This window comes from Acanthochromis polyacanthus, chromosome 22 (genome assembly GCF_021347895.1).
Source record: "Acanthochromis polyacanthus isolate Apoly-LR-REF ecotype Palm Island chromosome 22, KAUST_Apoly_ChrSc, whole genome shotgun sequence".
Classification (NCBI taxonomy): Eukaryota; Metazoa; Chordata; class Actinopteri; family Pomacentridae; genus Acanthochromis; species Acanthochromis polyacanthus.
In genome coordinates, this window is record NC_067134.1 from 18,519,761 (window position 1) to 18,543,443 (window position 23,683).

The 23,683-nt window shown below is 38.8% G+C and overlaps 3 protein-coding genes across 4 annotated transcripts in view; 2 read left to right on the plus strand and 1 right to left on the minus strand.

Annotated features, from left to right (window-relative positions):
• The first annotated feature begins 2,253 nt into the window (after positions 1-2,253).
• Positions 2,254-4,245, plus strand: nudt15 (nudix (nucleoside diphosphate linked moiety X)-type motif 15). The gene is made up of 3 exons (XM_022195681.2): positions 2,254-2,557; positions 3,627-3,823; positions 3,931-4,245. Exons 1-3 carry the CDS (start codon positions 2,409-2,411, stop codon positions 4,044-4,046), a joined length of 462 nt encoding a protein of 153 aa, XP_022051373.2. The 5' UTR covers positions 2,254-2,408; the 3' UTR covers positions 4,047-4,245.
• A 222-nt stretch (positions 4,246-4,467) lies between these two features.
• Positions 4,468-11,518, minus strand: LOC110952226 (carboxypeptidase O-like). The gene is made up of 9 exons (XM_051943540.1): positions 11,144-11,518; positions 9,121-9,167; positions 8,928-9,029; positions 8,744-8,848; positions 8,052-8,168; positions 7,735-7,828; positions 6,928-7,130; positions 5,395-5,479; positions 4,468-5,309 (listed from the first exon to the last, which is right to left on the minus strand). Exons 1-9 carry the CDS (start codon positions 11,208-11,210, stop codon positions 5,044-5,046), a joined length of 1,086 nt encoding a protein of 361 aa, XP_051799500.1. The 5' UTR covers positions 11,211-11,518; the 3' UTR covers positions 4,468-5,043.
• Positions 11,519-22,678: 11,160 nt separating this feature from the next.
• The window catches only part of cckbra (cholecystokinin B receptor a), a 46,670-nt gene continuing 45,665 nt past the window's right edge, over positions 22,679-23,683 (plus strand). The window contains exon 1 of one of the 2 annotated variants that reach the window (XM_022195706.2): positions 22,679-23,100. In XM_022195706.2, the coding sequence (XP_022051398.2) occupies positions 22,956-23,100 (145 nt within the window). In that variant the 5' untranslated portion in view covers positions 22,679-22,955. The remainder of the gene's footprint in view (positions 23,101-23,683) is intronic. The other variant, XM_051943152.1, reaches the window with a different exon arrangement.

Below are 23,683 nucleotides of genomic sequence, written 5' to 3' on the forward strand. Positions count from 1 at the left end.
AATTAAAACATCACTGAACCTGTAAAAGGAACAGGAGTATGAGTACAGCAGCTACACAGTTTGAGTTTAGTGTTACAGGAAAATATGGTTCATTAATGTGAAAACTGGAATAACAAGACATTATTTTTGTTAAAACGTTTCCCTTTGTGCAACTGGCTGTGACAGATAACTGAGGGAGAAGGACCAGCTTTAAAAAAAAATAAAACTCTTAATTTCCGTCTAGTCGATCAAAAACAGCGGTGAGAAAACCCAGTAGGTGAACGTATTTTAAGGATAGTCTTACTGTTATGTTACAGATTGCACCAGTTTTGTTCAATTACAGATAACTAGATTGCAGACAAAAAAAAGTAAGGCAGAAAATGGTAAATAACTTTAACATTTCAGCCTCAAGCACCTGTATTTTGCTGAACGTTGACTAGTTGTTTTGTTGTTCTTACAATGTGGAAATAGAAAATAACACTACTTTTTTAAAATAACATTTTAATACTCTCCAAATATAATTACTTTGTATATGTTTTATTTACTGTTTTTGAATGTTACAGAATTCTGTACTTGTAAAAAAAAAAAAGTGGCACTTTTACTGCCAGATTTTTTAAAAAATGAGATTCTCTATTATATAGCAAAATTCCTCTTGCAAGAAAAAAAACAGAGTTGCACAAAATATACGACAGAGTGGTGGATTTACTTTGATCCAAGGCTACATTAACAAAATCTGCAGCAGAGAAATACAATCAAATATGACCCCATTTGTCACCTCAAGATGTGTGCTGATGAACATTGTGCACTAAAAACAAGTAGGAGACCAGACATATTCAAGCAACACCAAGGGGGAAATTAATAATATATATATTTTTATTATTATTTACAGACCAGGACCAGTAACTATAACTATTTTTATTCATCATTAGTCACAAACCAGTAGGAAATGGCTAATACTACAGACTTGCTATGTGCAGCTATATACAGTATGTTCATAATGTGTTACCATGTGTTTCCATGGCGATGGAGCTGGAGATCTTGACCCAAGTGAGCAGCAGAACCATCTACTCCAGGCGCTGCAGATGTTTACAGACGGATAAATAACTTCCCACAGCTGCTCTGAGGGAAACGTTCTTCATCACAGATGAGGAAAAACCCACTGAAGTGGAAATCTACATTTAGTTCTTTCTGCTCAAAAGAAGCTGTTATGTTACAGTTAATCCGAAAAGGATTCATACCCACTCAAAGTTTTGATTTAGAATGAATCTTTATAAGAACAAAAGGGGGTTTTCTGGCTGAAAATGACAAACGTGACAAAAGACGGTAAAACATTGTTTTAGAGATATGAATTTCTAACAACACCACCAGCAACCAGCATAAAATCTTAACAATTTTTATGTTTGTTTGCTATTGTTTTACCTTTTCATTAAAAATGTCATGACCAAAATACTTCAGTTATCAGCAGCAAAGCCTTTATTTTCTGTCACATCATTAAACAGCTCATATACTTCCAAACGATCTTTGCTCATGGCTACACTATGATGTCCTACCAGCCCTTTGACATTTCTTCACAGCGTAGAACTCCGTGTGCTTTCTGATGATCCTTTGCACTGTGGCCTCTTGAAAACACTCAGCTATGGCTTCGTGGCCTTTAAACACCTTGAGCAGCCACAACGTGCGACTGTCTCTTAGTGATGAACCCTAAGAGCAGCTGACTGAGCTTCTTGGTTTCAGTCGCAACTTGTATTGACTAGTAACTGATTACAGAACTACTGCGTTAATTTTTCACAATTTATAGCATGTTAGAATGCTCTAAAATGCATTAGAGAAGCTGCACTTTTTGAAATAAATCAGTTTCAAGACCAATAAATACATTTAGAAATGGCATTATTACTGTAACATCTCTGACACAATGTCTTGTCATTTGTTTGTCATTTCTGAGATTTTAAATAAAGATTCACTATAAATAAAAAGCTGGCACAGATAGGAAAAAATTTGGGTTAACTTGACATCCAGAACTAGCAGATGAGTCACTAGGTGTCAGTGTTACACTCCAGTTCTATTGAAGTCCCTTCTATTAAAACACAAAAGCTATAGTAGTTTTGTCTTCAAGAAAGCTACTACCATGATGCCAAAGAGTGTTTTACTCTCAAGAGAACTCTTCTGTGGTCCCATCAAGTCCAAATAACTGTCTGGATGCAGATAAATAATGATTTATGCATCTTTAAATTATTGCTAATTTGTTTGAAATGCACAAAATAAGGCGTAAAACAGCGAGCGTCTACTTTTTCAAACGACCTTTATACGAACACGGAAGTACAAGAAGTGACTCCTCTTGTCTCGCTCCGACAGCTTCTCCACACCGCGGGTTCGTTAGCCCGGTTTAGCTAATTTAGCCTCATTTAAGAGCCGATTTTAACTCTATAACGATGTCAAATAGCGCCGTTAAACGTCCAGGAGTCGGTGTCGGGGTGCTGGTGACAGACTCAGCCCACCCAGGCTGCGTCCTTCTTGGGAAACGGAGGAGTGCGGTGGGCAGAGGGAAGTACCAGCTGCCCGGCGGTCACCTGGAGTTCGGGTAGGTCTTCAGCCGGCAGCCTCCATTCACAAATCTGCATGTTTACGGTTTGTGTGAGGCTATGAATGAGTGTACGAACACTGTTCTTCTGCCGATGTGTTCAGAAAATCCTCAGAAATATTCTCAATCTGTATTCTTACAGGTTTCTGTTAAAAAGTGTGCGTTACCACCAATTTGCTGTATTTTTGAATGGAGTTTGGTTTATGGGAGAGAGGCTATTAATCATTTAAGATTATCTCGAAATAAAGTTCCAGCTAGAGGGCAGTAGAAATATAATAATCAGAATCACGAGGTTTTATTGCCAAATAGGTTTTCACAAACAAGGAATCTGACTTGGTTTATAGATAAATAAGTAAGAAGGAGTGACAAAGTAATAGAATTACTTACAAATGAGTAAATTAGCCACCTAAAATTAGTCCTATACAAGTTTGCATAGAATGTAATGTAATGAAGTGCTTGAAATGTGCAAAAGGATATTTGTAATCCTGTTTAAAAGCTGTGTTTGTTAAGTTCCTTAACCCTCTTGTTGTCCTGCGGATCAAATTGACTCGTTTTAAAGTTTGAAAATGCGGAAAGAAAATACATTTTCACAGTGAAACTTCTTATGTCCACATTTTAGGGAAATCTTTGAACATTTTTGGTGGGAAAAAAAAATTTGTTTCTTTTAGAACATTCACCAAAAAAATAAAATAAAACAGTGAAATTCGCTGGATTTTGGTTGATTTTTATGTGAATGATCTTAAAGAAAATATTCGAAGTTTTACCAAGATATATATCATTTTAGATATTTTTTAGGAATTTTGGGAAGATTTTTACTCATTTTTTCAAAAATATTTACAAGATTTTTCTTGCCAAATTTGCGGGGTTTTTTGAAATAAATTTTAAATGAATTTTTTTGTTGAATTTTTGGATTTTTTTTCCAGACAAGGAAACAATATTTTTCGGTGCTCGTAAATGAGGACCACACGAGGGTTAATACACAGAGCATATGAGCTGCCCTGACATGTAAAGAGAAGCAGACATGGAGGCCTTTCCACTGGATATGACACTGATTTTATGTCACTGAAAGGGAGACGTGGGAGGAATGTGCTCACAGAGAGGTGCTGGAGGAAGCCGGGGTGTGTTTGGTGAACATCCGCTATGCGTCAGTGGTGAACGCCGTCCGGCTGGAGGAGCAGTACCACTACATCACTATATTCATGCAGGGGGAGCTGGACAGGGAGCAGTCAGGGGAGCCACAGAACCTGGAACCAGAGAAGAACGAGGGTACGTGAAGTGGAACTGGTGTTCTTTCAGTAACACGGGGGAAAAGCCTGTCCACCCACCTGAGCAGCAGATAAGACAATGTGTGGTCCTCTGCTCTCCTCCTGCAGGCTGGACGTGGACACGCTGGGATGAGTTACCTCCAGAGCAGCAGCTGTTTCTGCCGCTGGCCGTTTTGAGACAACAAGGCTTCCAGCCGTTCAGGAACACACAAAGTCCACCCTGACACCGCCTGTAACGCTGGAAACTCTAATCCTTACCCACAAGGATTAACAGAAACATCTTTTCAAAACTCAACCTCTGTAATAACATTACAAATGGTGTACATAATGCATTCTTTTTTTATTTTGGGAATTGACGATTGTCAGCTGGAATTTTTTTCCAGACTTGAAAATCAACAAATAAATGCAGATTTGATAAAATAACCGTATTGACTCCAGACAAAGTATAATACATAGTGTGATATTCAGAGATAAATTATTGGCTATAATATTACATTTATGGAGCTTTCTTTACAGAAATAAACATTTCAGTACATTTAAATACACATTTCACTTAAAATAGTTTGTTCGTCGGATGAGTTATTTATTTAACAACCATTTTCATATTATTTATCTTTAACCCTCGTGTTGTCCTGCGGGTCAAATTGACCCGTTTTAAAGTTAAAAAATGTGGGAAAAAATATATTTTCACAGTGAAACTTCTGATGTCCACATTTTCAAGTCATTTTTTTAAAACATTTTTTGGTGGAAAAAAGAAATGTCAACAACAATGTTTAAGAACATTCACACACAAAAAAAATCAAACAAAATCCAGCCAATTGGATTCGATTTTGGTTGATTTTTTTGTGAATATTCTTAAAGAAAATATTAGAAATTTTACTGATATATATATATATATATATATATATATATATGTAACCACTGTAGATATTTTTAGGATTTTTTTTGGAAGATTTTTACTTATTTTTTTGAAAATATTTACAAGAATTTTCTTTTTTTAAAATAAAACTTAAAAACTTCGAAGCAATTATTGGAATTTTCTTCCTGAAGGTTTTGCACATTTTCAGAAATTTGGGGAATATTTTAAGCAACATTTTTTCTTCAAACAAGGAAACAAAATTTTTGGGTGTCTGTAAATGAAGACAACAGGAGGGTTAGTTAAAGAACTATACAGAATTGTCATTTATAGCAGGATGCCTGAGAGAAGTGCAGCTCTCCACCTCAAATCAGGTTGGCTCCGGTGACTCCCACTGCTAACAGCATGGTCCAGAGGGTGGCAGCAGCGGTGACCACAGCTCCGTTGAAGGTCTTATCGTGGGCGTAGGTGATGATGTGCAGGGCTCCGCTGTAGGCCTCCTCACAGGTTGGCTTGATCTGATCTTCAGGAAGCTCGAAGCCAAATGTACCGTTATCTCTCAGCTCGAAGGTGTAGGATAAGGGGATTCCCTGCATCCGAGCCCAGTCTCTGGAAGAACCAGAGTTGGGGTCTGGAGGAAGAGTTTGTCGGTTTAATTTTTGTTCCAGCTAATAAACAATGAAATCTGAATTTGTAGCAGAGATGTGTACACCTACATAATATAGCCGGAGAGGTTCCTACAGCGTACTCCATCCCATGGACCTTCCGAATGGCGTCTGATGCTCCCAAACCCACCGTCATCTGAAGAACCACACTTATGTTTGAGTCATATTAACACAATTCATTGACAGGGTACTTCCAGAAACACCAACCTGAGGACTCAACTGTGTCGTGTAATTTGCCTTTTCAGACCTTAAATCAGTTTGTACGATTCTTTCTATCATTTCCCTTTCGTCATTTGAATTTTTACTGAATATTCTGGATATAGCCCAACTAATTACTTAACTAGCTAACTTGTCAGTGTTTTCTGGTGAACAGCATGTAAAAGAGACACTGTTTGTAAACTACCTTGTCCAGTTCAACTTTTTTGAACTGAATCTGCTCATTAGTCTCCATCTAATCCACATATATCAGATTTTGTATCACAGAATTATAATTTTTTTTGATTTTTCAACTGTCTACACAGGCTGTGAAACAACTTTTACTTTATATATCTGACCTGAATGTTTTTTTTTTTTTTACTCAGACGTGTTTTCTTCCACTATGTACTCGACTACAGTGATTGTAGTGTGCAGGTCAACTTGATTGGTTTGGTTGCCCTAACTTAACATTGACTGAACATTTAATCAGAATCCTGAAAGCACCGAGTTCATTTTCCAGCTGTTAATAATTTTTCTCCTGCAAAATGTCCCACTTAATATGGAACAAAAAAGTCGGCATCAAGACTGTGTTTAAATAAAATAGATAAGAGGTGATAGAAATACAAATCCAGTGTCAGCTGGGCTGTACGGTCTACTCATGAAGAAGATCTAACTGGAGGTTTTTGTATAAAGTTTAGAGCTTCAGTGTTCATCAAGTAATCCTGGGCCAGGTTCATTTGTTTGAGTTTCATATTGAAAGCCTTGTCACATCATCCATGAATGTGACTACATGCTGCCAACCTGAAGAATGACGATGCTGTTGGAGGCGCTGTGGGCAGCGAGCTGGCCTCTCTCTGCTGGCCTGCTTGAGCCAGAGAAACTTACCGACATAATCCTGTTTTACATAATTCTCTCTGGAAGACGTCTCCACTGGGTTATTACCTGCACCAGCCTCCCTCCTAACAACAGACTAGCCATCATTTTCCACTATCACAGTTTCACAGCTTCCTCCTGTTGAGCTTTGCTCTGTCTTGGCAGATGATGACCGACTGCTCTTAGACGCCGAGTGTGTTGCATGGGATTTCCATTCACCATGTTAAGTTCTAATGCATTTAGCCATGTACTTTCAACTCTACTGTCAAAACTGTATCCAAAATTTTGAATCAAGTAACATTATCGTCTCATTTAATGCAGGTTTTGGGATGTAAGCTCAGTTTCTGTGGCACTATTCAGAGGTTTTCATGAATGGAGAAGCATGCAGTGATAACCATAATCAGACTGTAAAGATGCATAAATGCGGTTTATCCTGAAATGTAATATTTAGAGGAATATTGTGAATTCATAAAAACTGCATAGGACACGCATCACTGTATTTGTAGATGTAAATACCAGCTCATCATAGTTGGTGGCAGTGAAGTCAGGGTGTCCAAAGGGAATCAGGAGCAGCTGGCTGTAGGAGTGGATGGTGAGGAAACACAGGAAGTCATCCTTTCGGCTTGCCAGGAAATTCATCACAGACTGGGTCTCAGGCTCAGACTTTGGTTTGGTCCCACAGTAGGTTTGGCTGCAGCAGTCAAATGATACCCCGATTGCTGTGAATGCAGCCGAATAACGAGAACAAGGATCAGACAGAACAGGAACACCACTTCTTTCCATAACACAGGCTAGCAAGTTGACTTCTGCACATGTTAACCCTTCTGCTGTCCTCATTTATGAGAAACAAAAATTGTTTCCTTGTCTGAAAAAAAAACTAAAAATTCAGCAAAAAATTCCCCAAATTTCTAAAAATTTGTGGACGAAAAAAATTTGGGGACTAAAAATTCCAAGAATTCCTTAAAAGTTTCCCTTAAAAGTTTCATTTTTAAAAAAAAATCAACCAATTTTGGCAAGAAAATTCTTCTTGTAAATATTTTCAAAAAATGAGTAAAAATGTTCCAAAAAAAATCCTAAAAATATCTCAAGTGATTACATATATATCAGTGAAACATATTTTCTTTAAGTACATTCACAAAAAAATCAACCAAAATCCAGTGATTTTGGTTGATTTTTTGTGAAATATGCTAAAACATCAAGCAGCAGTCAACTGATCCTTTGTTAATATTATAATATCGATCACAGCAGCTTTAAGAGGAAGATTTTTCGTGTGGAACAGGCTGTATTGGCAAGATTTGACTGGAGAACTGCAGCAACACTCACTGCCCCAGTTGGCCTCAAAGTTGCGGTTGAGATCGGTGCCGTAACAATCACAGCCCGGAGGTCCCGGTGACCTGTTCTTCCTCCACAGTCGAGTCTAAACAGGTCAAAAATAATTTAGCAACAAATAGGATTGGTAAATAACATTTCCGTAATTAATCATCAGAAGTGAATTGTTGAATTGTGGCTCATTTGAACTAAACTGCCATTCCCTAATAACCTATCATCCTCTCATATCCTGTTCATCTGTGGTTTGAGTACTTGAGTGCACAACTCCAGGAAAGTAATTTGTTAAATATCCACCAAATATGAGCACTAACTGTGTTGTCCTTCCAGGAGTAGATGTAGCCATCAACGTTGAGGACTGGTGTGACGTAGAAGTCCATGTCCTTCATCATCTGTTCCATTATTGTGTCTGTTTTGTATGATTGCAGAATCTGGTTGTAAAAGCAAACGGAAGCATTAGGGTCAGATTGATATAATGGAAGTTATGGACAACAAGTTTTCATTTCAGACAGGATGTTTAACTCCTTCAATTTCAATAAAAAACTGGAAAAATTCTAATACTTTTGAACAGTCTTGTACACTCTATCAGTCAAAATTTTGGGGTCCCAGACAATTTCATGTTTTCCATGAAAACTCACACTTTATTCATGTGCTAACATAACCACACAAGGGTTTTCTAATCATCAGTGAGCCTTTCAACACCATTAGCTAACACAATGTAGCATTAGAACACAGGAGTGATGGTTGCTGGAAATGTTCCTCTGTACCCCTATGGAGATATTCCATTAGAAATCAGCCGTTTCCAACTAGAATAATCATTTACCACAAACAATGTCTAGCATGTATTTGTGATTCATTTAATGTTATCTTCATTGAAAAAATGCTTTTCTTTCAAAAATAAGGACATTTCGAAGTGGCCCCAAACTTTTGAACAGTAGTGTGTATATAATTTTTTTTTTAATTAAATGATGTATCATAGTTTTGAAGATGACTGCAGGTCTCATACCTGTGACACAAAGTACTGACAGAATGCTGGGGCAATCCACTCCCTGGCATGGATACCACAGTCCATCCAGATAGCTTTCTTTTTTTCTCCAGTATTCAGACCAATCTGGAAAAGAAATTCAAACATCAATGCACATCATTATCCATTTGACATGTACTAATTAATGATGACACATTTGGATTACCTTGAGTAAGCTAATAGTCCTGCCCTCATAGCTCTTTCCATAGTCTACTATGCTTACAACACCAGGGTAATCCTTCTCCATCTGAGTCATCCAACTAGTGATCTGTAGGGAGCATCATTATATATTAGAATGCATGTGCAGCCAGTAATCTGTCAAAGCAATATTAGTGAGAGCAGTGATCAGGCGTTCTCACCTCCGGCATGGGATGATATTTGTAGTAGTCGTACCCCACTCTGTTGCACACAAAATATATGGGACACATTAAGGGCAGTGATCTTCTGATGTCTGTCATTCCTCAATAGTATTAATCTCTAGACCCTTCAGAAAAACGCGATTATGCGATCGCATGAATTCCCGCATTAATCACCAAAATGCCGCTGATTATGCGGGGGTCAATTATTTCCCAAAACAGCGCATAATTCCCGCAAGAATCTCACATTTCCACAAAAAAAAAAAAGAGAAATATGTGGGTCCCGCATGATTTCACAATTTCCGCATAAAATGAGAAAACTATAACCAATATAAATGGAGTTGTGAGCGAGTTTTTATGTGACGCCCGGCCTGACATCATCAGTTCGCGCATTCACTCACACTAGAAGCACGAGCTGATGCGGAGCGCGGCGCTCAGAGACGAAAAACAAGAATGGTGAATGCTCAAAGATCCCATTTACCTACGAATATTTAAGCCAGAGACCAGGCAAAACAGTACCCAGATTTACTGCACGAAAGTGGGGGGAAACTTTTTTGCACCCCGTGCAACATCGTTCTGGAGCACCAAAGAAAATCAACAGTGTTGCAGCACTTCTCCATGACGAAGCACAGCAAAAGGTTTGCTGAACAAAAAGGACTCAAACAACAACTTAGTGGTCGCCTAGTAACAGGATGTAGGAGAAGAATCACCTTTTTTTCCCCCAGTTCTTACATATTTCACTTTTTGCATATTTCACAACTATTTGCATACTTTGTAACTTTCCGCAATTTCCCCGCATAAAATGGCATAAAAACCCTGCATATTTATTCACAGAATCAAGGATTATAGCCTGCGGAATCAAGGATTATAGCCTGCGGAATCAAGGATTATAGCCTGCGGAATCAAGGATTTTAGCCTGCGTTTTTCTGGAGGGTCTAAATCTCTCCTTAGAAACCATCCCTACCACTACACCATATATACAAAAAATTTATTGAAGTTAACCAATTTTTAAGTTGCACGACTGTAGTTTTCCATTTACTGTGGTTTCAAAACTAGTAATAGCACATAAAATCTTCAAAGAGTGGCACAAGACATTTCTTAAAGGTGCTGAATAAAGCTATACTGCAGGTGTCCAGATCAAGTTTCTTTGTTTTTGCCCCAAAACTGATCCGAGTCATTTATTTGATATATATACCAAGACCCAAAAGCCTTTTCTGAGATAATACACATCAAGAATTGTAGATTAGCTGCAACACTTGGTCATTCCACCAGGTGAAGCTTGGAGCTTGATGCGGCAAGTAGTTCTGGTTTGGCAAGCAGAGAACAGTATTGGGTTTTAGCAACTGAAGGGGCACCACGACAAAGACTTCTGTGAAGCTTAATGATTTTTGGCAGCATGAGTTAGATTGAGGTGAGATTATCAAGAATCGTACTCTTACAGTTCAGTGACACATAAAGCAGTAAATAGTTGTAAACAATAATATCTATAAAGTCTTTAAAGATCATGTCAAAGTTAAGTTTCAGCTCTTTAAAGCTCAATTCGGCTCTGAAGTCTTTAGATGGTAAGCCCTCGCTAATGATTATCCTAGACGACACAAACATAAAAGTACTACAGCAGCAATAATTTTTGTTAATGATCTGTCAAACATTTTGATTACTATATTAATTACTCAGTCATGCTTTAATTATAAGCTCATCATATTCTACTGAAAAAGAAGTCAACATAATGCTTTTTATGTAAGGTCAACAGCTCAGTACAAGTGTTGAACTGAAGGGATTTACAATAATGTAGCATTCTGCGAATACATTTTTCATTCTGCTAAGAATACAAATATAATTTGAAATTATTAAAATATCCAAACAAAATACCTTTACTTACTTCTTACACACCAAGAATTTTGACAATTCCAGTCCTGCTGCTTTTGTGTGAATAAAAGATTTGAATGCTTATTCTAAGCCTGAAAGCCACCTTGTATCGATTTGGATGCTAAGAAATTGAAAAGAAGATGACACTGGAAGACTCACCTCTCTACGATTGCTGCTCCCACTGCTGAGAGCAGCAGCATAAAGCTCAGTCCCACAGAGTTCAGCATTGTTACTTTGAGAAGGTAAACTACTTGTTTGCAACTGTAGCTTCAGCTAGAGCCTTATAGAAGACGTATCAGATAAAGACACACCTTTGCCTCATCCAAAGGCGTTATCTGGCATTATCCACACTATCATGTTGTTTGTTAATGTTTAAGCTGAGCTGACTGTCTTGATTACTTAACATCTTCCAGAATGAAAAGTAACTGCTGATTTTTTAGATCACTGACAGCCTTCATGAACTCTAATGTGCTTGTATTCATCAGGGTCATATGATTGATAAATTGATTAAAACCAGTCATAAAAACGTAGACTTGAGCCACATGCTGGTACAGCAAATAGCTGCGTAAGCCTTTTCCTGACTGTTGCTATCTGCTGTTTTCACTACCTTTCAAAGTTTAACCTCTTGTGTTTCCCAGCTGCTAACTTTAACAGATTCAACAAGTCTGACTGTGATGAGATTTTGCTGTTTATTGTCAACAGATGATGTTTTCTATTAAAATTCTCATCATGAAAATTCTCCTATGAGAGGCAGTGCTGGTTAACTTTTTACTGCAAAGTATAATTCGAGTCTCTCTTTGGAATTAAATCATGGATTTAGTGGTTTCCTCGGTCACAACTGGAAACAGGGTCTTTGAAAGGAGTTCTGCAAATCTAAAATTTGACAAGCTGCTCATAGTCTTGTCTATTACAAACAGCAGTGTGCGCCAATGACGTCGGACCATCGGTCAAATCCGATTTGTGTACCAAAAGTCCAGTAAAACTTACTACATTACTGGTCTCATGTCCGGTGTAATTTTTTTCCTATAACCCCGAAGTTCCGCATCATGTGATCGCGCCGCGCCGTGCAACGGAACGAAGCGCCGCTGTCTTGCTCCGAAAGTCAAAGCACACAGCAAGCGCAGCGCAGCGGCGCGCCGTCCGGATGAGGAGGGCTGCTCCTCAGAGAGGCTCTCGTGTGAACAGCGATATCACATGATAAAAACACATAATATAAACAGAAAACAAATAAACCACACCTCATTTCGCTTCTACAAGGTCGCTCTGCTTGACCCAGCCACATTGCTCTGTGATTTATAGTACTTCTAGCATGGTTGAGTACATGATTTATGTTTTGATCTCAAATGAGTGCTTTTCTTTATCCAATAGTTAATTTTGTATGGTTTATTCTATATAAAAACGGTAATTTCTCTTCGCCCATGGTTTCATACATACCTGCAAACATAATTAATAAAGTAGTAAATTTGTATAAAAATGATTAAAATTAAATTATACATCAACTTTTGGTACATTTGTGCATAAAATATTCGGTCCAGTAAAAACTGTTTCGGTCCAGTAAAAAATTACTGTTTACTGGTCCACGGTCCAGTAATAAATTGTGCCCATTCGCGCATACTGAAACAGCATTGCATTCACCTGCAATAAACCATTTGTAATGTGGACATATGAAGGAGAAGATTAGATAAACTGGATCCAAGATACGGAACACGACATCAAACACATGACAGGAAACAGTACTGCAGCTGAGGAAAAAGAACAAAGGTACGCACAAGGCTGAGTGATAAATGCAGGTTCAGCACATGTTGTTGTCAGTAAATGTCTTTTCTTTATTATTGGATAAGGGAAGGCGAGTCATCTTAAAATCAGATTTGTTTTCAGCAGGGCATGACTGTTGTGATTCACTGCTTTGGTCCAGACTGAAATGTCAGTGGAAGTGGAAGGTTTCTTTGAGCTCACCTGAAACCTCAGCAGAAGACGTGGGCGTGTGAGCAGGATTTTAGCCATCACAGCTGGTCTGGAAGCCAATCCTGCCCCAACAGACAACATATACAAGTGTAATTAGGAAAATCTAGTAATTTAACATACATAGCAAAAAATATGTGCATCGTAATAGACGTTTTCAATGCAGATGGAGGCGCAGCTGTCATATTAAGAATTTCTAACCAGATAATTTAACTTTTTATGGAGAAAGCCCACCAGACACAACTTATTATTCAACACAGAGTATTTCTTATGAATCTTTAAACATGTCTAGAGGGGAAATTCAAACTTAGCATATGGCACAGTGATTGTATAAACAGCTTTATCCTGAAATAAAGCGGCATGCCTTATATGACCTGAAATTGCCTGGCACATTATGACATATCATATGAGCAACCGTGACACAACAACAGGTTCCTTGGCATTTAAAATGCATTAGAATTTAGTCATTGCAACATACCAGAGGCATAAACAACATTTCACTCGCGTCTAAAATCAAGCTGGTCATCATGGGCAGTGCTCAGGTGGACCACAGGACAATAATGAATAAACGTAGTTAAGTTTTTCATCTTGAAAGTAGCACTACGATTGTATTTGTGGACAGCAGAGTCCTCACTGTGATCCTCACATCTTGGTTTTGGTATATTTTTTAGAGATAAATTGCTGCAATGCTGTTCTCAAACAACACGCGATGGATTTTGGATTGCGTTGTGATGCTCTTTGTTCATTTTTTCAGCCACACTTCCCGTCTTTGCTTATACCTTCTATCATGTTCTTGATGTTGATTTCGGACAAGTCACTGCAGCTGCTGCTAAAGTTTTTGCTTTTTCTGTGCTGAGGGGTTCATTTTACCCAGGAAAGACAGAGCACAGCTGTAAGTCACCGGAGTTAAATCCTTTTTGTGTGAAGAAATTAATAATCCAATAATCAATAAGTGTTTCATTAGTTCTTAAAAAAATCTCATAGCTCAGAGTGTTAGTATCCGTGTCAACTAATCTACAACTTCATATAATCTATTAATTGGAGCATCACAATGGTCATTCTCAAATAATTCTGTTAAAGAGAAGTCATATAATGAGATTAACCAATAACAATGAGAAAATGCAATACATGGAGAGGGTAGTATTTGAATTTATGTAGAATAAGAAAGCTTTCAAAAAAACTGAACTGAAGCAACTAGAAGTTCTAGATGCTGACATCAATTAATCAGGTTACAGGCTCAGGAACAGACAGTCAGTACACTGCAACAATTTTGGAGTCACCACAAGAAGAGACTCACTTTTAATTAATGTTTGTTTTTAGTGGTAGGGCAAGGCAACCTCTTCTCCAGTGTATTCTCCCCAAGTGGCAATAATTGAGTCAGTTGTACACTTAGTCACAATTTACATGGTTGTAGTCATGGAGTCAACATTGGCAGAGAACAATTCTGTCCAAGTACGACGGTAGGGGGACTACAGTAACATTAATTCAAACAATAGAAGGATGATAGGCTAAAGTCAATACACATTCCCCACAATGTCCCCACAATAACAGGAAAATCCAACAGTGTGCAGTTGATGTGGCTAATGCTACAGTTAGCTTTGATCATACACACGTGGACAAAATTGTTGGTATCCCTCAGTTAAAGAAGGAAAAACCCACAATTCTCACTGAAATCACTTGAAACTCACAAAAGTAACAATAAATAAAAATTTATTGAAAATTAAATAATCAAAATCAGCCATCACTTTTGAATTGTTGATTAACATAATTATTAAAAAAAAACAAACTAATGAAATAGGGCTGGACAAAAATGATGGTACCCATAACTTAATATTTTGTTGCACAACCTTTTGAGGCAATCACTGCAATTAAACGATTTCTGTATTTGTCAATGAGCGTTCTGCAGCTGTCAACAGGTATTTTGGCCCACTCCTCATGAGCAAACAGCTCCAGTTGTCTCAGGTTTGATGGGTGTCTTCCCCAAATGGCATGTTTCAGCTCCTTCCACATATGTTCAATGGGATTCAGATCTGGGCTCATAGAAGGCCACTTTAGAATAGTCCAACGCTTTTCTCTCAGCCATTCTTGGGTGTTTTTGGCTGTGTGTTTTGGATCGTTGTCCTGTTGGAAGACCCATGACCTGCGACTGAGACCAAGCTTTCTGACACTAGGCAGCACATTTCTCTCCAGAATGCCTTGATAGTCTTCAGATTTCATCTTACCTTGCACACTTTCAAGACACCCTGTGCCAGATGCAGCAAAGCAGCCCCAAAACATTACTGAGCCTCCTCCATGTTTCACCGTAGGGACAGTGTTCTTTTCTTCGTATGCTTGGTTTTTGAGTCTATGAACATAGAGTTGATGTGCCTTACCAAAAAGCTCCAGTTTGGTCTCATCTGTCCAAAGGACATTCTCCCAGAAGCTTTGTGGCTTGTCAACATGCATTTTTGCAAATTCCAGTCTGGCTTTTTTATGAGTTTTTTTCAGCAGTGGTGTCCTCCTTGGTCGTCTCCCATGAAGTCCACTTTGGCTCAAACAACGACGAATGGTGCGATCTGACACTGATGTACCTTGGCCTTGGAGTTCACCTTTAATTTCTTTGGAGGTTGCTCTGGGCTCTTTGGATACAATTCCAACGATCCGTCTCTTCAATTTGTCATCAATTTTCCTCTTGCGGCCACGTCCAGGGAGGTTGGCTACTGTCCCGTGGGTCTTGAACTTCTGAATAATATGAGCCACTGTTGTCACAGGAACTTCAAGCTGTTTAGAGATGGTCTTATAGCCTTTACCTTTAAGATGTTTGTCTATCATTTTTTTTCGGATGTCCTGGGACAATTCTCTCCTTCGCTTTCTGTTGTCCATGTTCAGTGTGGTACACACCTTTTCACCAAACAGCAGGGTGACTACTTGTCTCCCTTTAAATAGGCAGACTGACTGATTATGAGTTTGGAAACACCTGTGATGTCAATTAAATGACACACCTGAGTTAATCATGTCACTCTGGTCAAATAGTTTTCAATCTTTTATAGAGGTACCATCATTTTTGTCCAGGCCTCTTTCATTAGTTTGTTTTTTTAAATAATTATGTTAATCAACAATTCAAAAGTAATGGCTGTTTTTGATTATTTAATTTTCAATAAATTTTTATTTATTGTTACTTTTGTGAGTTTCAAGTGATTTCAGTGAGAATTGTGGGTTTTTCCTTCTTTAACTGAGGGGTACCAACAATTTTGTCCACGTGTGTATATCGACAGATCAGCGCTCGGTACAATTTGTAACAATGACGGACACTCAGACACTTTAGAAACTAACAGTGATTTGAAATCAACAAAGACAAACTGGGGAGGTAGTTGTGTTTCCATGTTGCCTTTTGTGCTTCAAGGAAACCTAAATCGAGCTGATGTTTACATCTCTTTCCTTCTTTCCCGCAACATTGTCTGACAAACTTACCAAACACGATAAAGCCAACAGCTGTGCTTTAAGTTTAGCGATACTTCCATGTGAAATACTCCATCATAGAAAAAGATAGAAGCGCCAGAAGGTCATGGCCTCCCACATTCATTCACGTCTGTGTCAACTGCTGGGTCATTAGCTGTTAGGCTTTACGCAGAGACAGTCTTCTTCCTGAAGATGCCATAGACGGTAGCCGCCCAACTGTATTAAAAACTACTGAAACTAAAATAGTTCATTTAGAAGAGAGTTAAAACAATAACAGAATCAGCCATCAGCAGCACATATTTTGAGGTGAATAATAAAAGACACATTATGGGGACGTGAGGCTTTCATTCGTTTGCTGAAGTTGTTGAATTTAGTTATTGCCAAAGTAATTGTAAAATACTACAAATGAACAGTCTTTGCTGCAAAATATACCATTTTTCAAAGAATCTAACCTCTACAAATATAGGATAAATTACTACAAAATAAATGTGCAGCGAGATTTGCTTTGAATAATGTAGAATCTGACCAGCAGAGGTCAGTACAATGCTTAGTATAGAACAGAATGTATCTGACAATCACACACAAATAATGGGGCAAATATTGAGTGTTTAAAAAAGATAACACCTATCTGCCAAGTAAAGGATGTAAACACCACCTCAAGTTCAAAAGCAGACAGTCTCGTCTTGAAAAAGGAGTCCCCTGAGTGTGCAGAAGTTTTTATGTTGCCATTAAAAAAGACTGATTCTTGACATGTCTTCACCACTATTTTTTAATGCCTGTTTTAGCCCTTTGAGATTAATTACTCTTGGAGTGCCATCTCCCTTTTTTATTCTGAGCTCTCTCTGTGTCAGTCTGGCTGCTGCGTGGTCTTACCCCGACAGTAAAATGCTTGCATGTTAAGTACGACTCAGCAGCCCGAGTCTTTGTTCCCGCTTTGCTGACATGTGCATCCTGTCTGTTTGAGAGCTGCTCTTAAGATATAGAGACAAGACCTGTCTGAGCTTCGGCCCTGCGTGCACAAACCCAATGTGTGTGTGTGTGGGTGTCCCAGAGTCAGAGCACACTTCACAGGCTCTTTCTTCATAAGGATGGATGAAAGCACTAATGCCTTTGGATGAGAGAGAGGCAGGCTACTCTGTTGCACTCACACACAAGCTTGCAACATTTCAACAACTGTTCGTCTGCATCCATTTGTATGCAAACACATAGTAAGGCCTTAGCCAAACTGATGACATCATGAAGTTAAGTTTATAGCACATGCATCAGTAAGAAAGAGAGATTATTCTTGGGGCCTAAAGCTTAATGAAGGTTTAAACTTTAACGATTCAGAGTTTTTTAATTTGGGGAACTGTCAGGTAAAGTTTGCTTTACCTGACAGTTTTCCATTAAACATTTAACAATCACTCCAACAGTTTATTTCAGCACTGGGCTCTTTGTTTAATGAGATGAAGTTAACTTGAGTGCGCATATGGTGAGGAAAAGCTGTGTAAACATCCAGCAAGCTGAAAAAGTTGAAAAGACTGCAGTTATATTCTGTGAGGTTTTGGATTCTTATGGGTCAGTTAGTTTTAGGAAGTCAAGCATCTGCCAGAGCTGACGTGTGTTTGTCATTAAATCGTGACTTCATTACTTTGAAAATGTGCCCTTATTAGTTTTGTTTTTTTTTATCCTCCTGTATGGGAAGATAGGTATTTACTTCAAGAGAATAGTAAACAAAGCATGATAATAGTAAAGTATCTGACAGTTGTTCGTTGGATTTACCTACACTGAAACAAAGACTAAGTTAGATAGATAAAAAAATAGCTAAATGTTTTGCAAAATTTACTTTGAGGTCAAAAGTTCATTGAGAAGACTGACAATCTCCTGTCTATACGTTAGCTATGAAGGTAAGGTTAGAAGATAGTTCGCTTATCTTAGCATTAAGACAGAAAGCACAGTAAAACAGGTAGTTTGACTTTGTTCAGAGTTTTTTAAAAATTCTTACCAGCTTCTTTAAAGCAGAGCAATTAGCAACAAAAGATTAAAGAAACACTTTGTTTGGTTGTCTTATTTTTATCTTCTAACAGCTACTCTCGCTGCTTCCCTGCATCCACATTTCTGTTATACCGAGCTAACCTCCTCCTGGATATAGCTCCACACTTAAGAATGCAAAAGTCTACCAAAAATATCCCTTTAAGCATGAAGCACTGTCAAAAGGTACCACAGTCTGTATATAAACAGAAGGATATTAAACGTGTTTATAAAAACGCTGTTGAAACTCTTTTCCCCAGCTTTTTGTTTTTATGCTAAGGTAAAATAATGCAGATTAGGAGAATATCCTCAGGCAACATAGCAAGCACACAAAGGAAAATGCCAAACATTCTTATGTCAGCAGCCTCTAAATACACACACCTCAGGCTATACACCTGTACACATGTTAGACAGCTTTTCTCTCACATTAAAAGGTTTAACTTGGTCATTTAATTGTCAGATACATGTCTACACCTGAGGAGATAATAATCATAATGACACCAGTGACTACAGTTGTAATCATTATGCATACATGAACTGGGACAATGTTGAAGAATCCACTAATGAAATTAAATCAGACTGGAGCGGTTCAAACCCATTAAGAACCCTGATACTTTCAGAAGTACGAGCATGAGAGGAGTGAGGCTTTGGCAGGAGAGCTTTTCTGTGACAAGTCATTTTAACATGTAATAGCATAGTGTGATTTTCCAAAATCAAAAGCAGCGATATCAACACTGACATTTTAACTAGTGGTAATTACACTGTGACGAGTCAGAACTGCAAATATCTGCAATATATATCCAGTGTATGAAATGTTCCCGACACATTAATGTGAGAAGCACATTGATGATGATGCACTTCACATCATCTGTTGCAAGGTTTCCTAATGGTGCTCATGCCAGGGAAGCTTACATCGATAATTAGCAGATATCAAACCTTAATTTTGTCATATTCGTTAATATTTGAAGGTACTCCCAATGTACACCCCCTCACAGTGTATACACTTAGGTCCCAAAGATCAATATGTATGGATTCTGATTGTTTCGATTAAATGTTGGCAGTACCATAGACATATTTAGAACTCACTGACAAAGCTGAATCATTAGCAGATAAAAATCCTCACAATCAACTGCAGATCATCAACACATATTAAAAGGAGTAAGGAGTCTAGGACTGATCCCTGTGTGTCTGATATGGTACTATTTATATCCACTTATCACACGCAATAAAATAGTCCAATTTGTTCTATAACAGAACGCATCTTATGCTCGAGGAACACAACAAAGAGCACAAGGCATCCACACAGGCTTCACTTCCCCAGATCCTAACCTAATCCAGGACTAGCAGGATGCGACAGACCAACCCTGATCCACAGAGACCCCACGATGCAGCCCACAAGGATCCTATAACAATGTATTATTGCAAAAACCCACAGGACACCCCCAGAAGTCCAGTGTTAATGCCCCTATGGGTCAGAGCTGTTTTGGCAGGTCAGTGAAGACCTGCACAATGACAGGCAGATGGTTTTAGTCTTGTGATTGATAGGTGTATGTGTTATATTATGCCCTTCAGTGGTTTACACAATGTAATCAGGCACTACTGAATGCTCTGTGCAGCCATCGATAAAAAGTCAAAGGTCAATTCATCTTATTTTTAAAGCTTTAGGAATGACTTCTGTACGTTCATTGGTACTGACTGAGCTGTCTTGAGGCACTAGTGAATTGTTCAAACGGGCAGCATGACAATCCATTTTTCACACATCAGGAGCTTTACTTCTTTACCTGAGCTGCCTTTTTTGGCAAGGACTATCACACAATGAATTTCACTTCTATGAAAGCAAAACAAAATGCCTCTACTAGAGCAGGATGTTCGGAAAACCCAAAGCATCAGAAGGCAAATTCCCACATCTCATCAAACATGCTAGTCATGACCTGTGTGAAGACATCGATACGGTGAAAATCAATGTGGAGCAGCTGCAAAATTCTCAACACTAAAGGGAGAGAAGGGAGAGACTTTTGGCACTACTTAAATAAGCCGCTGTCTTACAAAATGTGGAAAAAAACACCAGCACATGTTATCCAAGCTGGAACACCACACACACACACACACACAGGCCTCCCACACATGGAAGCAGTATAAAAGCAATAAGCACTTGTAAAACCATCACCACTACTGACAGCAACCACCTAACGAATCACAAACACAAATAGTGTAGCCTTCCTCCCCCACAGTGCAAAGCAACTCCCCTTCCTCCCCCACTGCCTCCAGACATTTTTCAAAGCATCAGCATCATTTCTCAACCGGTAAAACATGAACTGAACTAAACCCTGAGGCACTCTGAAACCGTTCCCCATAAACAAAGTCATCATGCTGCACATCAAGAGTCCCAGAACTTCTTACCTTATCCCTGCAGGTCAGCCAAGTTGCCAAATGGAAAATTTAACAGTTGTTCCGCAGGCTGTGGAAGATCTCCGAGACGTTCTACAGTTTAAACAAATCATTTAAAACAGTTAAAGTGTAAACAAGACTATGGCATTCACATAAAATGTGTAAAATATTCTCATCAAAAACACAGGATGTGCAATATCTGTTCTTTAGTAACCATGGCACCAACCATCCTCTGCTTCAAGTCATCAGATACTCCAAGAAAACGTGGCCGCTAATCCTCTCTAAAGCTTTCTAAATTGTGGCTCACTGTCCCACTGATGATCCTCACCTGACATCCTGGACGTTGTTGAGTACAGCAGAGAAATCAACAGCATTCATCCCCTGAGAGAAAGAGATACAAACAATGTTTCACACAAAATGAAAACAGTTTAATGGGGTCCTAACAAAACTGGTGACACACAGCCGGAGGACAAAAGGGGTCAAGCAAGTGCTCAGATTAAAATCCAAACCAGCGTTTGTGTTTGAGGAACAAATGGATAAAATTGTCAGTTTCTTCACAAACAATAAAGGTGAAAGAAATGACCAAAAGCAGAATAAATGTGTGCAACAGAAGTTTGTTTTCTGGTTTCCTCCCACATGAATCATCTGAAATTTGTCTTGTGAACCTTTGCAGGAGGCCTGACCAGTAGGCTGGCAAAGTCTAGACTAAACTACTGAACTGTATTTAAATAAGTATAAATTAGATCAAATCTTTGCTGCTTTAGTACTAACACATATCACAACCAGTAAAAGACATAAGTATTATTTTCAACCCTTAAAACAAACGTGTCCCTGTCTGATGCTATGTATGAGCATATATGGATGGAGTCCTTCCAGCAGTTTTCAAACAAACTACAGAGCAGTATAATAGCATCAATTACATGTCCATGGTGTCTGAAGCTGTACAGAAGGGAGAAAGAAGATTGAGCGCATTAAGAGGAATCAGACTACACTATGGCAAGCTGTCATACTGGTAAAATTCACCCATATATGTTTGAACCTTACCATGATTCTGCAAAAGAATAATGTGCAACAGAATTGTTCTTTAGCAGTCTGAATCCATGCTTTTGACAGTGTCATTACAACACTACAGCTTCAAGGTGGAAAAACTTAGCAACAGTAACATTGTCAATTGCTCAACATTATTCTCAGCTTAACAATATATTACTTTAACTTTAATCTCATATTTAGCTTGGCTTTCCTGGTAGTCAATCAGCTACTGTATCTACAAGTTATGCCAACCATTTTCTGTTAGCTTAAAAAGAATTCTTGACTTTGTGTCAAATTCAACACATAACAGTAAAATTTGTTAAAATAAATTATCACCTGTTAAATATTTCTATCAGTTGCTTGTTTTTCCTCAGTTAAACATTCAACAGCAGTCCAAAAGAGATCATTTTAATTATTTAAACGGTAAGAACCTCAGTACAATATAACAGCGGCAGTTCCCGTTAGCTTATTAGCGCATGCTAACTGTGTCAGCTATGCTAACTGTGTTATGGTCTGAACACCTCGACGCAACACAGCAGGATACAGTGAATTTTTGTAGCTTTGTCACTAAAAAAATGAAATACTGCGCTAAAAAAACGAGTCAATACAACAAACTAAAAGTTGCTAAAACACCATGGGCTCATCATCAGTAGCTACATCAATTAGCAACAGGTCTGACACTACCAGAGTCACTGAAGTGACTTTTTATAAAAGTCCTTCAAAACCACTAGTGACCTTCTTTGGGAAATTGGCAGCTATTCTCTGTAGCTGAAGTCCCTCCATATTGCAGCTCAAGATAAGCAGCCTATTGACGCTCTGCTGAGGCTAAACTGTACTGTGACAGTCGTGAGCTGAATGGAGGCAGAGAGGAGAGAGAGGAAGTGTGTGAGAGAGGAGCCGTTGCCTTAGCAGCGCAGCCTCATTCCTCCACAGTCGGGCTTCAATCCGCCGACAGAGCGCTTCATCGGGGCTTCCCTCGCCGCGTCATTACCCTGTGACATTTCGGCTTTTCAACACGGTTTAATCTTACAAAACTTCACTTCGGGGGGTTTCTCCAAGTTTCACAACACGCTTTCTCCGGATGTTATGAAGAAAAAGGTAGCAAGTTGATTGGGCTCCAGCTTCAAACAGGTGTAGGTGCCATAATGGCTCTGCAGGCGGTGAACGGCAGTGAGGCGGACGGGTCAGCGGGCTGCGCTCAGCCGGGTAACCTGAGCCTGGAAGTTACCGACTACAACATGAGCTGCTCCAACAGCTCCGTCCTCCCCATACCGGCCACCAGAGCCAGAGGTAAGCCCCGATCTTTCTTCTTTTTTCTCTCCTTCTGCAGATCAACATGTCCCTCATGAATCACCCAGGCTGAGATGTTAACTGCCTCAGATGGCACCAAACTGCACCATCAGGCAACATCTGGCCCACATCAGATCCAATACAAACAAAGGAGGTGTTAAACCGAATTGTTTCTTTTTTAATATTATTATTTGGCTCATGTTATTCCTTCTCCATTGCTTTTTGTTGGCACTGGGACAAAAACAAGTTTAAAGCATGCTACAGGGGCAGTATTTAATTTAACGTTACAAATTGCCACTTATGGCTGATGATAACATTTTAAGCATGTTATCACACATATTAAGCTGGATGGTGTAGCACATACAAAATGCTCTTTAATTCCTCACCATTAATGCTCGCCCTCTCTGGTGTCTGCTTCACCTGAAAATGACCCGCAATCAGGAGCTTTCTTTAATTTACCTTCCCCGCCTTCAGTGCAATCAATCACCAAGCAACCCAATTTACTGCTGCTCCCCCCTGCATCAATAAAGCTCCAATCTGAAGGAGCAGTGAGCGGCGTGAAGAGCAGTTTTAATTCTCAATG

Excerpts from the sequence above, each read along its gene's own strand:
- nudt15 (XM_022195681.2), top strand. The coding sequence starts at position 2,409 with ATGTCAAATAGCGCCGTTAAACGTCCAGGAGTCGGTGTCGGGGTGCTG. Across the intron at positions 2,558-3,626 it reads GGCGGTCACCTGGAGTTCGG|GGAGACGTGGGAGGAATGTG; the intron begins GTAGGTCTTCAG and ends TGTCACTGAAAG. Across the intron at positions 3,824-3,930 it reads GGAACCAGAGAAGAACGAGG|GCTGGACGTGGACACGCTGG; the intron begins GTACGTGAAGTG and ends CTCCTCCTGCAG.
- LOC110952226 (XM_051943540.1), bottom strand. The coding sequence starts at position 11,210 with ATGCTGAACTCTGTGGGACTGAGCTTTATGCTGCTGCTCTCAGCAGTG. Across the intron at positions 8,849-8,927 it reads GGACTATTAGCTTACTCAAG|ATTGGTCTGAATACTGGAGA; the intron begins GTAATCCAAATG and ends TTTCTTTTCCAG. Across the intron at positions 5,480-6,927 it reads CCACCAACTATGATGAGCTG|ATGACGGTGGGTTTGGGAGC; the intron begins GTATTTACATCT and ends GTGGTTCTTCAG.